Source organism: Centropristis striata, chromosome 1 (genome assembly GCF_030273125.1).
Source record: "Centropristis striata isolate RG_2023a ecotype Rhode Island chromosome 1, C.striata_1.0, whole genome shotgun sequence".
NCBI classification, from domain to species: Eukaryota; Metazoa; Chordata; class Actinopteri; order Perciformes; family Serranidae; genus Centropristis; species Centropristis striata.
In genome coordinates this window covers 35,885,237-35,903,043 of record NC_081517.1, presented here as the reverse complement: position 1 = coordinate 35,903,043, position 17,807 = coordinate 35,885,237, and the positions used below count along the sequence as shown (strand labels likewise).

Sequence of the window (17,807 nt, the reverse complement as noted above, 5' to 3'; positions counted from 1 at the left end):
ACATATTGGACAGCATGTACACCGATATCAATAGGCCTTTGATAAACCGATATTGGGCTGTCAACCACTATATCTGTCAGGCTCTATTTATTAATATGTAAAAGTCACACACTCCAGCTTTAAGTGCAGGTTTCAGCTTTCCCTTAGATGACAGAAAACTAATCAGAAACAATCTGATAATTGCGGAAGGTTTTTTTTTTCAGCAGAATTGCTTTAAATTCTCTGGTTTTAGCTTCTCAAAGGTTAATATTTGGTTAAGTTAATATCTTGTGTTTTGATCTATAAATTGGTCATTCAAATTGGTAAAAAAAAGTATTTTTTCACTTTTTTTCTTTTGTGGACCAATCTATCAGAGGCTTAGTATGTGTGTGTATGTATGTATGTATATGTGTAGAGTTTTTAATGATTAAATGAGAGCCGTGACTGTAATCCTGGTTGCAGCTCTCTGACGTCATCGGCCAGCTCCACAGCCTCCTCTCAGAGCGGCGGCCTGGGAACCAACCGTAAGAAGAGCATCCCGCTCTCCATCCGTAACCTGAAGAGGAAGCACAAGAAGAAGAGGACCAAGTTTTCCCGCGAGTTCAAGCCTGGAGACCGGTACGTTAACAGCACCGATCTAAACGCCAGCATTTATGTTTTCTTTCCTCCTCCACTGTCTTTGCTGCTTTGTTCTTTTCTTTATTTCTTTATTCCCTTCTGTTTCATCTAGTCATTACACCATCAGTTCCTTTCCTTTTCATTTCTTACTGCCAGTGTGTTTGTCCGACTGGGGATGTAGAGACTCATCAGACCTCAGCGGTGACCGTGTTTCTCAGAAGTGAGCGGAGATCGATCAGTGCCTTTTATTAGAGTCTTGGAAACACCTGAAGTGTTTTGACATTTGGCCGATCTATAAGGCTGATGGATCTGGTGACGGTGCTGGCTACGCATTTAGTTCCCCGTCACGACTGTATCGGGAATTTGGTGTGAAAATGGCACCAATGACGTCAGCTGTTGCCAACTGTTAAAATACCTCGGGAAAACAAAGGGCTCATGTCTGGATCTGTCTGACAGCGACACTGGAGCTCGACAGTAGACCTCACACAAATAAAGTCTTTCAGTGCAGACGAATGATGGTGTCATTTCCTCAACCACACACACTGCTGCACTCATCCTCAGTTTACAAAACAGATTTCACACTCTCTTCTTTCTCTTGCTTGTTTTACTTCACCAAACAAACCACACCACTGCAGATGTTCACACCGTTTTTATTTCTTTGCCAATTAGTTGCTGGTAGGTTTCAAGTTTCCAAAATAAAAACTTTGAAGTTTAAGACAACCTTCATATAAATCTGTGTAGACTCACTAAATTTGTGTCTATGCACAAAGACAGAGTTATGCAGACTTATTTGTTTCATCATATTTATAAAGATAAACACGTCTAATACAGTTTTATAAGTATCAATCATTTTGAACTGGCATCACGTGCACAAGCCTCATTTTCTCTGCTACAGTTCACCATTAATGGATGTAGAAAGGCCCCTATAAATCTGTTTGCAAATCTGACAGTGTGGCCACTTGATCACACATTGGACCTGTCGATGGAACTACAGCAAAGAATTTCATAAATTTTTGTTGTCTAACAGCAGCTGTCATTACGTACCACTGTGGCTATTTATAGTGTCCATACCGCTATTTTGCTCACGTTTCTGCAAACCGTCATCGCTGTAAAATCCCCATTATTGTTAAACGTCAGAAGGATTATTAATGATTAATTCATAGCACTCATGTTTAAACTGACTTTAAAAACTGCTTCACAGTTCAGGATAAACATAAATGATCAATAACAGGGAGATGATGCTCAAATGTAAATAAAAAGAAAAGTAAATCATAAATAGCTTCAAAATGAAGTATATAATTGCAGCTTTGATTGACATTTTACAGAATATTGTAAAAGCTGCAAAAAAAATAGGCTAGCCCAATCAGTGAAATTAGCAGACAAGCCAAAAAACAAAGTTGACTGTCTCTCAACTTAAATTCAGTCTCCTCCTTATCATCTCACCCGCAGCTTTCTTAGATAAAGTTGTGTGTACACCTGGCCTAACCCGTCTCCGTGACATGTGCACATTATATCCGCACTTCGTAAATACTAGATAACAGTTTTGGAAAAGGTGCATGTTTGTTTTCATTGCATTGAATCCGTGACAGCAGCGGAATTGGCGACTCTAACTTTGGCATTCATTCTTTGCTAAATAACAGTTAAGTTTTCCATTAAAGAAAACTTATCTACTAACAGGACAGCCAATTTATTTGTTACTGGAGCATTATTCTGTGTTTTGTATTTAATTGCAAGATGTTTGAATTATGTTTTTATTAACCAGCACTGTTCCTCCGTTCAGGGAGCTGGATGGCAGTGAGGCACGGTGTGAGGAAGAACTGAGAACGAGAGAAAAGAGAGAATGAGAGAGAAGATTAAGGTCCCAACATGGGAGGAGGGGAGATGAATGTAGTGGTTCAGGGAAGATAAATTATACAACAGATAAGAGGGCAGGATAGGAAGAGGCGCAGAGTAGTAGCAGAATCCAGATATCCTTCTGTACAGTAGATTTCTTTTTGTGATGAGTGAAAGTAGGTAACCAAAAGAGAAAAATTGTCTTCTGTATGATAAAATACACAGCATGCCGTGTTGAGATTTACCTTTGTGTGTTTGTACAGGGTTGCAGTGGAAGTTGTATCCACAAAGACGACAGCTGATGTGATGTGGAAGGACGGGCGGGTGGAAAAAGGGATCAGATCGAATGACCTCATCCCCATCCAGCACCTCGACAGCCACGAGTTTTGTCCCGGGGACTTCGTAGTGGACAAGAGACGTAAGGAAATTTTGTCTGATCTCAGCATTTTTAATGATGAATGTTGTTGTTTTATTTTACTTTGTTCTATTCCACTTCACCAGACCAGAGAAGACACAGTGTGTGTCACATTTTTGTCCCTGTGGACTGCGATGAGAGTTTTTATATAGGCCACCTCGTACCTACAGTATCTAGGTCAATTCCTGAAACTGTGCCAAGTTTGTGTGTCTGTGAAATGGACTGAAAATACAGGGACGTACCTTAAGGCTGTGATGTTGCAGCCAAAAAAAAGTTTCTATTTTCTTTCATAAAAATCCATGTGTGCTATAAATCATTCAGTTTAGAGGTTTGAAGTGTATTTATTATTATTAGTTTATTTAAAAGGGGACAGTGCAATTTCATAAAACACATGATTGTACACGGTTAAAAAAGCCAGAGTTAGCCAGAAGGCTAGTTTTGATCTGTAGTCCCCTTGCCATGATGTAAAAAAGCAGAGAATTATGAAACAAAAACAAAAACAAGAAAAAAACACGTACAATATACAAAATACATATACAAACACTTACGATACAATTATGAAAAAATACAACATCACATACAACATCACAACATAACATTTTATTATCACATCAAAACAACACAACATACTTTTAGTGTATTTATATATATGTAGTCTTTTTTGTTTGCTCTCTAAACTCTTTGAATGTTTGTGTGCGTGTGTGTACCTCTCAGCCCAAGCCCTCCAGGACCCGGGGGTGTACGGTGTGATCCAGTCTGGTGATCACAAGGGCAGAACATGTGTCGTCAAGTGGATCAAACTCAACTCCAGCAGCGACGATGTTGAGGTCAGTCAGAAAAACAAGAAATCAGTGCTTGTATTTTAACCCTCTGAACTCCAACTACACTTACTTGTTTTTAACGTGGAGCTACTTTTTGCCCCTGTAACATTTTTACTCACTGTGGCTTTGTTTTTCACTGCAATATAAAAGTCCTGCACCTTTATGTTAACAGCACACTCATAGGGCTGCAAATAAGGAGACAAAAAAGTTATATCGCCATTATTAATCATAAAAAAAAACTTAATTTCTGTGCTAATTACATTTTTTAGAATCCCAACAAGTGTTACAAATATTGGCACAAAAATAGGGCTCCACATGCTATGTATAATGAACTATTTACATTTTTACAATCTCTCATTTGACTGAATTGCGGCTGTTTATACAGAGCAGAGGAGAACAAAGTTTTTTTTGTCGCATATTGTTGGTGTCAGTGGAGAATTCAATGTTTTTTACCGGATCAAGTTAGAGCAAATGGGTTACTTTTGGTGAAATTTTAAATGAGACATAACAAGAATAAAGTCAATTTATGTCATAAAGAAATATCAATATTTAAAGCTTTGATTTGGATAATATTCCTGATGGAAGCATTCATCAAACATGATTAATTCATGAGCTTTCTAACATTTTGATACATGATGATAATTTCTGGTAGGTTGTTGTGTTTACAGGGTTAAAACTGGAGTGCAGCACCTTAAATGAACATCGGTGACATTCAAGCCATCGCCTAACCAGTTCACACATTGTTGATGAATCTTGTTGTCAGCAGGGAAAGCATTCAGGCTTTAATGCAGTTATGGAAAGCTGTATGTGTTAACCACAGAAACCTGTCTGCACTCCTTCACTGCTACTGTTTACATTTGTTTATATATTGTAATATCTGGCTGCTGTTCCTGACTCTTCAATTTTAGTAGAAATTATATAGGCCCTCTATTAATTCTCTGCTTTGTTCCAGGTTTTCGGTATGGAGGAGGATGTCAGCGTGTATGACATCGCAGATCACCCAGATTTCCACTTCCGCACCACTGACATCGTCATCAGAATATGGAACTCTGAGAACGGACACGACTGCGAAAATGAGGTGAGAACAATTAAAAACATCCCCTTACCCGTCTGTCTTTCATATACTTTGAAGTTCTTATGTAGCAGTAGAACGCTTACTGCATCCAGTAGCGTCATATTATGGAGAAACTAGAAGGACACTGAGACACAATGAAAAATAATTTGTTTTTCTGACATGACAGGCTTTCCACTCTCTTCTTTACAATCTTCTTTCTTGTTGTATAACTTGTTGGTCGTTTATAATGTCTCTACCTCCATCTTCCCGCAGACGTCTGTCGGCCAGGTGTCCAGGGTGGATGTGAGCAGCAAAGTGGAGGTGGTGTGGGCGGATAACTCCATGACCATCGTCCTGCCACAGGTCAGCGTTTATCCTTAATCAAACTCAGTTATTTTTGAAATTATAAGTAACCTTTGTCACATACACACACACATACACACACACACACACTGTAGATGCAGTTTCTTCCCAAAATATTGAGTGTTTCTCTGAAGAAAAAATGCAGCGAGCCGCTGTGATCAATCAAAGCCTTTAGTTACATGCAGCACGGAGAGAGAGTTCTCAGCAATCTCTCTCGACAGAAGAAACTTTCCATACTTTTATACAGTGCCTCAGTCTTACATGATCAAAAGACAGGAGGTTGTTACAGGTGAAGTCGCGTCTTAATGTAATTAACATACATTGCAAAGTAGTGAGAGAAAACTTCAAAGAAACAATAGAAACGTGGCTTGGGAACCAGTTCAGGTACTTGCCATGCAATACACATTGTAATCCCATTTGTCTATGAGACATGATTTAATTAAATGTTTATTGTTTAAATATCAAGAATCTAATACTATTTCTCCACAACACACACACACACACACAGCACCTGTACAATGTGGAGTCTGAGATTGAGGAGACAGACTATGACTCCGTGGAGGAGACCAGCAGTGTCCTGTCCACTGAGGAGTGGGAGGACGAGAGCGACAGCTGGGAGACAGATAACGGCCTCACCACGGAGGACGACAGCCATGTCAACAATGCAGATGCCACCGACACGGCGACCCCGACCCCCACGCCGACCAGCTCCGCAACGTTCATCATCCCCCCTCACGAGGGCAGCAAAGCCGGGGTCACCAGCCCGACGAAAGGAGCCCCCGGAGAGGAGGGAGAGGCGTCTGCAGCTGCTGCCAGTCCTGCTTCTGGAGGAGGTGAGGAGCTGACTTTTATATTGTTTATTTCATATAGTGTTTCATTTCAATAGTGTCTAATCCACCATAAAAAAAAACACAAATTATTCTCCTTGAATCTCGTGTGGCTCCTCGAGAGAATAAGAACTTTTGGTAACGCTTTATAATAAGGTCCTTAATAACCATTAATTAACAAGTAATAAGGCATTGTTCTCGCTTTAGATCCGGTAGTTGCAAAAACCATAGTTAACTTATAGTAGATGAGCAATAAAGTATATTTTAATATCAATAAGCAAACAAAATAAGATTAATAAAGGCATGGCAAAGACATAATGGGTGGCTCATGGGTGTTTGTAATGCCATTATTAACACTTATATAAGCTTATAAACACACAATAATGTTAATAAGCATCTTGTAAGGACTTACAAGGGCCTTATTACTTGTTAATTAATGGTTATTACAAGGACCTTAATATAAAGCGTTACCGAACTTTTTGATCTGCATACAACTGTTGCGTTTTATTAAAGTATTACAAACATTTCTAGTGAAATCTTTATCCTTAGGCAAGGACATTTTAATTATATAGCACAGTTGAATAGAGTTAAATTCAAAGTGTATCAAATTTTATACAGCAACAAGACAAGGCAAGTTTATTTGTGTAGCACCTTTCAACAACAGAGCAGTTCAAAGTGCTTTACACAAAGCATTAAAAGCGTTTAAAAGAGACCTATATAAAATGACATTCAAATATAAAAATGTAAGACTGAAAACGGCCAGATAAAATATTTAGGAAAAAATATAAAAGTACAAATTTAAAAGTAAAAAGTAACAAAAAAAGTAAATTGAAAGGGAGCTGATTAAAAAATAAATAAATAAATAAAATTATCAAATGAATAAAAGTTACAGTGCAGTGAAGGCGGATGCAAACAGAAATATTTTTAGTCTTGATTTAAAAGAGATGAGAGTTGCAGCAGATCTGCAGTTTTCTGGGAGTTTGTTCCAGATATGTGGTGCATAAAAAATAAACGCTGCCTCTCCATGTTTCGTTCTGACTCTGGGAACACAGAGCAGACATGTCCGAGGTGAACTAAGAGTTCTGCATGATTCGTAGCTAAGCAGAAGATCAGAAATGTATTTCGGCCCTAAATCATTCAGTGCTTTGTAGACCAACAATAGTATTTTGAAATCAATTCTTTGACAGAAGAACTGGAGTAAGATCTGGAGTAATATGATCTGAACTGGAGTAATATGATCTACTTTTTACGGATCATATTACTGACACTTGTCACTTTTCTCATTACATTTGTGTATAACTATACTGTCACCTACTTGTATACATAATCCTCATTTTAATAACTCTATAGTTCCATATTGTATTTTCTTTAGGTCATCCCCTTTTTTCTTACATTTGTTTCCATTGTATCTTATTGTGACAAGTACTCTTGTTGCTCGTCAAGTACACTTTATTATACCGTTGACCCTGTTAACCACATACGACTAATAAAGTAAAACTGAACTGAACTACATTTTACAGATGAAAGTAAGATAATGCAGCAACTCCAAAAGAAGGAAAAAAGGCAGTTAACATCTACCCAAAGACACAGATTCACACAGTAACTGATACTGAGAAAATAGAAACATTTCTAGTCATTATAAACACCTTATTCTTTAACATTTTAATGGATTGTTTTGGTGATATCCTATTTTTTTTAATGTCAACAAATCCCATGATAAAAAGACAGTGAGTTGATTCTACCAACAAGTTTTGCCTGTGTATCCAAAACCCAATAATGACTCTTCTTCTCCTCTTCCCTTCAGGAATTTATTACACACTAATGAATTCTGCCTGTTTAGGAACGACTCCAGGAGCCGTCAACGGAGCCGAGAAGCCCAGTAAGGACGGTGCTTCTCGGGGCTTCAGGGAGTTAAAAGAGGCCCTGAAGATCCTGGAGAGCCTGAAGAACATGACTGTGGAGCAGCTCTGGACTGGCGGATCTCCAACATCCCCGACCTCTGCTGAACCCGCGTCTGCAACTAATGTAGCAAGTTCGGTGACGCCCACTGCCCCGGAGAAGCCGACCAAGGAGAAGCGCTTCCTGGACGACATCAAGAAGCTGCAGGAGAACCTGAGGAAGACGCTGGACAACGTGGCCATCGTGGAGGAGGAGAAGATGGAGGCTGTGGTGGAGGCAGGAGGGAGTGCAGGAGCAGGGACAGAGGTAGGTGTTCAATGAATCTACAACATGTAAGACTTGATTTAGTCCTAGTCCACAAGTATTTTTTTATATTAATTAAAATATTATTTTCTATTAAATGTAGCTTTTTCTAGGCATTTTGACCTTTCGTCCACCTTAGTTAAAAATGCACATTATGTAAAACTTTGTCTAGGGTTGAGATTTTCAGAAACTAATTTTCAGTGTAAACATGGAGAAACTTGAGTTTTGTGCTTATTAGGAATGGGCGTTTGGAAGAAACCTGCCAACTCGATTATCTACAACGTTAACGATCAATTAACTGATTAATTGCTGCATTCATACATGATATATATACAGCACTATGCAAAAGGCAGTTTTGATATTGGATACTTTTATTTTGAAAGGATGAAAAGAGATTTGATCCTGTCCATCGTAAAACTAACTCAACTGAGATCATACTGTAAAGATAACGTCAAGGAGTTCACTGTTTTATGTTTTAGCCCCAAAGAGGCATGAGGTTAGTTTTCACGGTGATCTTGCATATTTAAATGTTTTTTGTGTTTACATACGTTTTGGATGAAATTAAACTTTATAATTGTTATTGCAACTTTCAGTTTGCTAACTGTAACTTTATCCAACTTAATTCTCAGCTCATTGGCCACAGAACTGAACACTCAGCCGTGTGTCATTCAGTGAATACTGAATTGCAGTCATAGATAAGATTTAAATTCAAAAATACAAAGATCAATTAAAAATTCCACGTGATCTACCAAATTCTTAACGACTAAATCGATCATCGATTAATTATTCCTATAATTATCCCCAGTGCTCATAACATCAGTGTCATTATCTTCTTTGTTTATTGTTGTATCACTGCCTCTTGGTTTGACAGCACTTGTGTTTTTGTTGTGTTTATGCATTTTTATTTGAACAAAGATTTGTTTTTAAACCATCCTTGTCTTGACAGGTTATTTCCCATTTAGATCAAAAAAAGGAAAACCCCTGGACTAGGCCTTAGTTTGTGGACAGATTTGCGAGTGCATTTCAAATGAATAAGTGCAGCCTCAGATTGTTCCCTGCCTCCTGTCTGACTGTTCAGGTAGAGAGAGTTGGAGAGGAGAAGCCCCAGCAGGAGCCGCAGACTCCGGTGGGTGGATGGCCCAGCGAATGGTCCAGCGAGTTTCTCAGTGACACGCCGGTGCTGTGCCAACAGAGCGGGGGCAAACCTGGCGTCACCTTCACCAGCGCCAAGGGAGAGGTGTTCTCTGTGCTGGAGTGGGCACCAGGTGAGAAACGGAGAGACATTTTTTTTCACACAGAAACAATTGTAACATTTAGTGACACTTTGTTGGTGAAATGTGAATAAAAAATGTGATTTATTGTCAATATATCTTTTTATGTTTCAAAAGAAATTTACCTTATATATATCTTGTAAATTTCTCATGTTTGAAATCTTGAGAATATCTCACCTGTCTGTCCTCTTCTCTCTAATTTTTTTTTTTGTAGACACACACTCATTTAATAAAATGGAGTTTCAGCCAGCCGAGGCAAAGAAGTTCTTCAGCACAGTGAGGAAGGAAATGGCTCTCCTTGCAACGTCACTGCCGGACGGCATCATGGTCAAAACATTCGAAGATCGCATGGTGGGTTTCCTATCATTAAGGTCATGTTATCCAGTAGCACCATTGTCAGGATTTTGAAATAAATCTTCCCTAAATTGTTTTTTAAGATTAGTTTTCTTACCATAAGAAATACTGACAGGTTATGATGTTTTAAAAACTAAAATAAAAACATTTTCTTTGGTTTTATTTAAAAGTTTTTAAATATCATGGCCTGAATACGTAGCCGATTTTGGCAATGTGGAAGAAGCCACAGGAAATCTATTTGAGCGAGACATGGACACAAAACAGACTGGATCAAGCGAAAGATAAAGAAAACTATTTAATAATAAAATAACAATCTGAGTGGCAAAACCAACATTTTTAGTGGACGTACAATGACGCGGTGCAATTGAAAGATTTGAAAGATTACATGCAGCCTGTGTCACTGCTGCACTCTCACTCAATACTGGACCAATATCAATTAGTCACTTAGACACAAATGTGGTAAAATAAGGCCCAGGTTGAAAAATACTGAAGTTTCCCTTTTAAAGAGAGAAGCTTCCAGTCCTGATCTCATTATTTCTGTCTCTTATCTGATCAAATTCTCCGAAAGTAACCCCACTGGGCCACATCAAACATTGCTTGCATCCTAAAACATGTCTTTGCTCTCTCCGACACAGGACCTGTTCTCAGCTCTGATCAAGGGGCCGACTCGCACGCCCTACGAAGATGGTCTGTTCCTGTTTGATATCCAGCTGCCAAACATCTACCCAGCTGTGCCGCCTCTGTTTCGCTACCTGTCGCAGTGCAGCGGCCGCCTCAATCCAAACCTCTACGACAACGGCAAGGTCTGCGTGAGCCTGCTGGGCACCTGGATCGGCAAGGTGAGTGCTGTTTTACAGTTTAATGTACGTTTCTTCAGGTACGATTGACTTCAGTTTTGAGTAGATCGTGTGACAAAATGGTGTGTCAAGCTACATAAACCAGTTAAAATCTGCTCTTTTGAACAATAACTGATGGATTTGAGATGTCCTGAACTCAAATTGATCAGTCAATATCATTATTAAGGTGGAAACCTCTTTTTCTTTTTTCTTTTCTCAAAAGTTGCTGCTAATTTGTTTTTTGTGGTGATTTGATCCGCAGGGCACTGAGAGATGGACCAGCAAGTCCAGTCTGCTGCAAGTCCTCATCTCCATACAAGGTTAGAACACACACACACACACACACACACACACACACACACACACACACACACACACACACTCCTCAATCCCCCATCTCTTCTCTGCAGCACAGAAATGTTTTATTCATATGTTCATTTGCTCAGAAGGGCTCTGAGTGGAGCGTCGCACACAGTCATTCGACTGACTGTCTCTGCCTCACATTCAGTCATTATACCACTTCCAGAAACCTCATCTGCAATCTGGCCTGATGTAGCTGTGATGCAAGAGACAACGACAGCCGTCTTGTTCTCCAGCCTAAACCCCGCATGATTGGCTATAAAGAGGTCACAAGAGAAGAAATGAGTAAACATAGATGTAGGTTCATATCGTGAAATTAATTAAAATGAGGCACAGAATACAGTTGGGTTGATTTCCATCAGCAACCTGTGCTGACTGCATTACGGTGCTGAATCCAACTTTTATTACATTAGTATTACAGCTGCTCTCCACACAGACTATACCTGGATGGGCCGCCAAGGTATATTTACGGCCATTAAAAATAAATCTGGCACATATTAGCATTTTAAAAAATCTTTTTTAAATTTCATAATCTGCGATTGATTATCTTCCATCGCTCTATCACATGTGCTTTTGGATTTGCTTCGTCTTATTCTTCTGTTTATTGGTAGCAAACCAGCTTAGGGGTGCATATAGTGGACTGGAGTCGCTACACCCTTTATTTAAATGCTGCTGAGTCAAGTGCCACAACTATTGGTAGAATCTACTAGTCCGGTCCGATCCTGTGTTTGGTTCAAACTGTTTAAATTTTTCGCACCATCCCAACTGTAGCGTGGACTGAAACCAACAACTAACTGTAAACATCACAAAATGGTTACATTATTGTACATTATGGCACTTTTGGCATGCCAAAGATTGTACATCGTAAAGATGCCCAAGTTATCCTACAAGTACACTGAATGCTGGTATTCACCACACTGGGCCTACTGGTGCTATTTGACTTTTTAATGAACATGAACTCATATTTTGCACACACGTGTCTCTCTGCAGGCCTTATCCTCGTCAATGAGCCTTACTATAACGAGGCAGGCTTCGACAGTGACCGAGGCCTACAGGAAGGATACGAGAACAGCCGCTGCTACAATGAGATGGCTCTGATCAAGATGGTCCAGTCTATGACGCAGCTCCTCCAGAACCCTGTCGAGGTCTTCAAACAGGAGATCCAGGAGCACTTCGTCTCGAACGGCTGGCGGCTTGTCTACCGTCTGGAGGCGTGGCTTGAGCTGAACGACGGAGCTGAGAGGGGTCAGGCAGCACACAGGGCTCACCACTCAAAAGACCGACCTTCATCTGTGGAACCTCTGGACGAGCAGGGGCCTGTGGCGGTGGCTCACAGCAGCCCCAGCAAGTCTGGGGAGGAGGGGGTGACAGGAGCAGGAGTTAGCAGTATTATGGAGGAGGAGCTGGAGGATTCAGGGCTGAGTCCCTCCACGACAGCGGCCTCTCAGCAGGAGCTGAGCCAGAACTCAGACTGCGACAGCACCCAGGGGAGCACCTCTCTGGGTGGTGAGAACAGGGGCGGCTCCACGGTCTCTGTAGTCCGCAGCGGGACGTCAGAATCAGGTGCAGCCACAGTTGGCGGGGGAGGAGCGGGCGTTGGCTCCACAGGAAGCCAGCCAGTGGTGCGACCAAAGAAACGGAGAAAGAGCTACCGGAGTTTCCTCCCAGAGGGCAGCGGCTACCCGGACATCGGCTTCCCACTCTTCCCGCTCTCTAAGGGGTTTGTGAAGAGCGTTCGTGGTGTGCTGCTGCAGTACAGAGCTGCGCTGGCCGCCGCTGCCATCACTGAGCACATAGAGGACAAGTAAGTGCCTCCTCGCCGTTCCCCCGACACACCTCTGCACTGTTTCCTGCTCTTTTTCCTCCTTCTCTTCCTTTTCATCCGCCTCACGCTGTAGAGGAGGATCCATTACTTGTTGTCTGGGGGGGAGGGGCTGCAATTTCCAATCGTCTGTACCCCTGTCCAGAGCTGCACTGTGCCCCCAGCACTGCCCACATTTTTGTCCTCCATTTCTCAGTCTGTACTGCTCCTGCTGCCCCAAACTCCACAATGTTCTGCCTTTTTTTTTTTGTCCTCCCATAATCTCTCTGGATCAAACCACGACTGCAGGAGAACAGCACCTTTTGATCAGGAGAGTGAGCAGGTTCAGGTTTGGATCTGACTTGATAATGTCTTTGTTCTCCTTCAGTGTCTCTACAGATGAGTGTGATGAATAAAGAGGGGGTGGACCTCACATGCGCTCGCCCGTTTGCACAAACCTATGGGAGCAACCCCGTCACACAGGAACCCTCATCATGGACGCAGGTAAACACGCGGAGCTTTTACTGCAGGCTGTCAGAGCAGGACTTCAGTGGAGGTCGTCTGGATGCAAGAAAAGGACTGACTGAGATGAAAAATCAGTGCCATGAACCCTCCTCCACCTGCAGCATCCAACGTACGGGTGGGGATTTGTTGGATAAACCACTCCGCCGTCTCAATCAGCCTGAAAAATGTAAAACAGACTTGTGATCGTCGCTGCGTTTTTGCGTACGAGTTCATGGCTGAAGAAACTCCAAAGCCTGGCTCTCCTGGTCGCTGGGCCTGACTGCGGCTATCTGTAGCACTACTGATGATATTATCGTTGTACCATCCTGCACTACTACAAACGAATGGACAATCTGGTCTGGGAGACGTGACGCCGTATAAATACACCGACCAGGAGGATTCTTTTTAAATCACTGGTTGTCTGCTTTCTGCCAAATTCTCTTCACAAACACACACACACACACACACACACACACACAGAATATTCAAGTACTGAATGTCAGTTAAACTGCCAACCACAAAAGCTTCACCACTTCTTCCACTTTACTGTACTTGCTGGTATTTTCCTTCGCCAATCACTCGCACTGAAACATGCAGCAAACACCGAGTGACAAAGTTTACATAGGAATCACCTCTGGAAGGTTAGACTGCTGTAGCTGTTTGGTGCGTAGAGAAGCCAGCCAGGCACATGACGACAGTTAAATGAAAGTGTGTGTGTGTGTGTGTGTGTGTGTGTGTGTGCTCTAGTCAAAGCTTAACACAGCTGCAGCCTCTACATACAAAAGTTCCATTCACTTTCTGTAGAATTTAGCAAAAGTTGTTCGATCACCAAAATGGAACTCGTGCTTTTGGTGTTTTGATGCATTTTAAGTCGTATTACTCACGGAGGCTGAAGTGTAGGTTTTCAGAGCGGTGGAGCTTTACCCACAATGCTCCACGGAGGTAAAGCCACATTACATGCAAATGACACAATTTAAAGAATAAATAGAAGAGAGAAAAACATCCATTCCTTCATCTCATGTCAACATGTTGCCTTACTTGAATTGTTCTTAATAATCTCAGATCATTGTGTACAGAGCTGCTTGTATCATGCTTTAGACATTAACCTATACAGGCCTAGACGCACACTAAAAACCACTAAAACCCCGTTCCAGTGTTTTCCTGCTTAATAGTGCAGATCTCTGATCAGTTTATCAGTTCTTTAAACATTCTCACACTGCGGCCATCGCTGTATTCTGATTTCTCCTCTCCAAATTGCACGTACAGTTTATTAATATCCAAATACAAACTACAGTTAGTGTGATGCTGGAGGTTTAATATTGGCTTCTTTACCTTTTTTTGCTTGATTGTTTGTTATTCCGTATCTTCTCCGACTTGAATCTTATCCCATGAAGACGACTTCTGACCCCACTGACAAGAAATTTGCACAAATTTCAGCATGCAAGCAAAATGTAAGGTGATAGGTTGGATTTTTTTAGTGGCATTGTATGAGGTTCTTATCAAAAGGCAGTGTATTACCTACCTACGACTAACTATGGCTAATAACCCCATACAACCCCACTTTGAAAAAATCCGAACTATCCCTTTGAACTACTATCACTCGTCTGTAATCTTCTTTTCTTTCTCTTCATTGCCTATATTCAGTCTGGATGAAAGAAATCAGGATTTTATTCACAAACAAACAAGGTTTTATTTGCCATAGAGTGCACTGCAATTAACTGTGAAACAAACTCACCTTTGGGTCCAATCGTGCTTCCTGGGAAAATCAGAGCAGTCTTTGTTTACATCTTTTTTTTAAATAACTGCACCCCACCCTTAACATAATGCTCTTTTTTATTTCAAGGTGATTCTCATTGTAATAATTATTATTATTATGATTATAATACAGGTCAGACAAACCCCTTGTGCTTGCTATATTCTGTGAAATAAACAAGAGAGCTGGCTGCTCTGTATTTTACTTGAAAAAAGATGCTGAAGAGTGTTTCTGAATGAGAGAGCACATTGTGCCATTGTGAGACTATTATGAGTGATTGCTGGGAGAGGATAAAACCAAGAGCCAAGAGTTGTTGCATTTTTAAGAGATTCAAGAAAATAAAGCTCATTAATGAGGGTATTTTGTTTGCTTTGTCTTCCATCCACCCCACGACTCTTAAACCCGGCATTCCTGCACCAGATGTGCAGCATTTTGGCCTCTTCCTTGTATTTGACTTCATTATTTCGTTGCCTTTAATGTCACAGAGGAGGATTTGTTTTCTTCTTCACTGGCTGCTGTAGCATGTAGCCTTTTTTGCCCCCCCACCCCCCTCCACTTGCTGCTGTTTGTAAAATGTCACCTTCACAATTCTTCGAGTGTTTTCAACAGTTACAGCTCAGTCTGTAAACATAAAGAGTATGGATTACTGAGTTAGGAGGTGACATTACTGCTCCATCTTCCTCATTTGTCATCGGTCACAGAAACAGAAAATGTGAAGCTATCTCGCTAGATCTCGAAGCAAAAATCTGGCAGGATATGAAGCACATGATGTATAATTTTCTGTGTATGTGTATATTATTCAAATTTAAACCATTATTATTATTATTATTATTATTATTACTATTGTAATTACTGCGAGAAGTTTGTTTTACAGCCAAAGCATGTAACATGTTGCTTTAAGCCTTTTGAACGGGCTACACACAAGACTTGACTGTACGATGTCTACATTTCCACAGTGGCCTGTTATTGATATATTAAAAAAAAGAACTAATAAAGTTATGATTTGTAGCCTGATTCCCTCTGTACAGATGTCATGACTATACTGATATATATATAAATACATACAGTATATATTTAACACAAACCTGAGTTCTAACAAGTCACGTGGATGCTTGGGGCATATATGTACAAAATGCTGAGTGTGTATTGTACTTATGATTTTTCATTTTTTTAATGGTTTACTTTTGTTGCGTTACAACAACTGTATAGTGATGTATTAAACTTTGCAAGCAGTACCATAGTAACATTGTGGCTTACGTTTATTTGGATCCCTGTTAACAGTTGTATCGACTGCACATAAGCCCGTTTTTTGAGACGCAACTTATTTTAAATGCTATTTTTTTTCCCCTTTTTTTTTTAAACATAGCGGCAACCTCCTGGCCAATGCAGAAGTGCCTTTAATCTGCATTCTTTATAATCGCCAACAGGGGGCGACTTCACTAATTGCAAAACGAAGTCTTTTTGTATGTCACAGTCACTGACAACTATTTTAATACAGTACCAACCGTAGCGATGAGGTAATGCATTTATTAGTGACTTTGTGAGATTAATAACTTATATGACGATGGTGAAACAAAGTAAACTATGTGAGACATGGTTTTACATCAATACACTAATTTACGTAGCTAAAACTATTTCATAAATTTAAAAAAACATTAAATACCTGTCTATGAGGAAGAGGGCCAATTCATGTCCTCATACCTAAATGTAATAATTGCATTCATTTTAAACATGTGGTAAATGTTGTCAAGCAGTCGCAGGTTGTTTAACTTTAGGCACAAAAAGAGTTAGAAGGAGGTGCTGTGGCTTAGCATATTGCGTAGCATTTGGAAAAAAAACGTAATTATATATTAATGTATAGAAAAAAGGGGGGGGGGGGCTGCAGTTTCATCAAATTTAGGCTACAAAACCACTGATTTAGGTTTTGGTCAAAACATTTCCTAGTAAGGCATTAATAGAAGACAGTTCAAACTGTAAATACATGCTGGAAGTGAAGTAGTTACAAGGTCAACTTGACTACTGGAAGTAGTGCTGAAAGAATATGAATACAGGTGTGCTTTGAGATATTGGCTTGTAAACCACTGATATTGATGCATCAGTATAAAAGTTATTTTATAACCAGTTAAAATCACCTTGCAGTTGCTTTAACAACTGAGAGCAGCAACTAACATTGAAAGTAGTCCCTGTGCAGCCACACAAAAAACTGTAGTTCATTATTTGGCCTGCAGGTACAAACACTTGTTAGTGGACCAAATGTGTATTAATCCACAGCTAAAAATAGTCCCCAACAAATACACCATTTACTTTTCTTTGAGTTACATTGAATAACAAAACTATGGAGCCAAGCTGTTTACACACATATGCAATGTACTGATATAATAAAGGCTGCAAACAGTTATCAGTTATCTGTTTTAAAAACACCTGCACATGAATTTTTAAAACTGTCCTGCTGTGAGGCACAGGGACATGTTTATATTATTAATTATTTACGTCTGGTTATATATTGATTGTGAATGTATTAATATCCCAGAATACCATTATGATGTCCTTTTGAGCACTTAAAATTATTTATTAGGCTAAATGTTTCAGGGAAAATATAAATGATGTAACTGATATCAAACCTCACGCTCAGAAATGACCAGCCTCTCGTTACTGAAAATGACGATAGAGGCTAAAACAAATTAAGTGTTTCTGGCTGACAGACAGTATCCATAATTTGTTATGGATACTATTTATTGAGTAAATAATAGATCGGGAAGAGGGAAAAAACTTTCCACTAATTTATTAGAATTATTTTTCTTTTAAATTATTATGAA

The 17,807-nt window shown here is 40.1% G+C and overlaps 1 protein-coding gene across 1 annotated transcript in view; it reads left to right on the top strand.

The window, feature by feature from the left end:
* The window catches only part of ube2o (ubiquitin-conjugating enzyme E2O), a 44,055-nt gene extending 27,824 nt beyond the window's left edge, over window positions 1–16,231 (top strand). Inside the window, exons 11-23 of the mRNA XM_059340311.1 lie at window positions 442–597; window positions 2,694–2,848; window positions 3,560–3,672; window positions 4,619–4,744; window positions 4,994–5,083; window positions 5,592–5,916; window positions 7,751–8,119; window positions 9,195–9,377; window positions 9,598–9,734; window positions 10,373–10,576; window positions 10,836–10,893; window positions 11,924–12,737; window positions 13,123–16,231. Of these exons, the coding sequence (XP_059196294.1) occupies window positions 442–597; window positions 2,694–2,848; window positions 3,560–3,672; window positions 4,619–4,744; window positions 4,994–5,083; window positions 5,592–5,916; window positions 7,751–8,119; window positions 9,195–9,377; window positions 9,598–9,734; window positions 10,373–10,576; window positions 10,836–10,893; window positions 11,924–12,737; window positions 13,123–13,150 (2,758 nt within the window). The 3' untranslated portion in view covers window positions 13,151–16,231. The remainder of the gene's footprint in view (window positions 1–441; window positions 598–2,693; window positions 2,849–3,559; window positions 3,673–4,618; window positions 4,745–4,993; window positions 5,084–5,591; window positions 5,917–7,750; window positions 8,120–9,194; window positions 9,378–9,597; window positions 9,735–10,372; window positions 10,577–10,835; window positions 10,894–11,923; window positions 12,738–13,122) is intronic.
* Window positions 16,232–17,807: the final 1,576 nt, after the last annotated feature.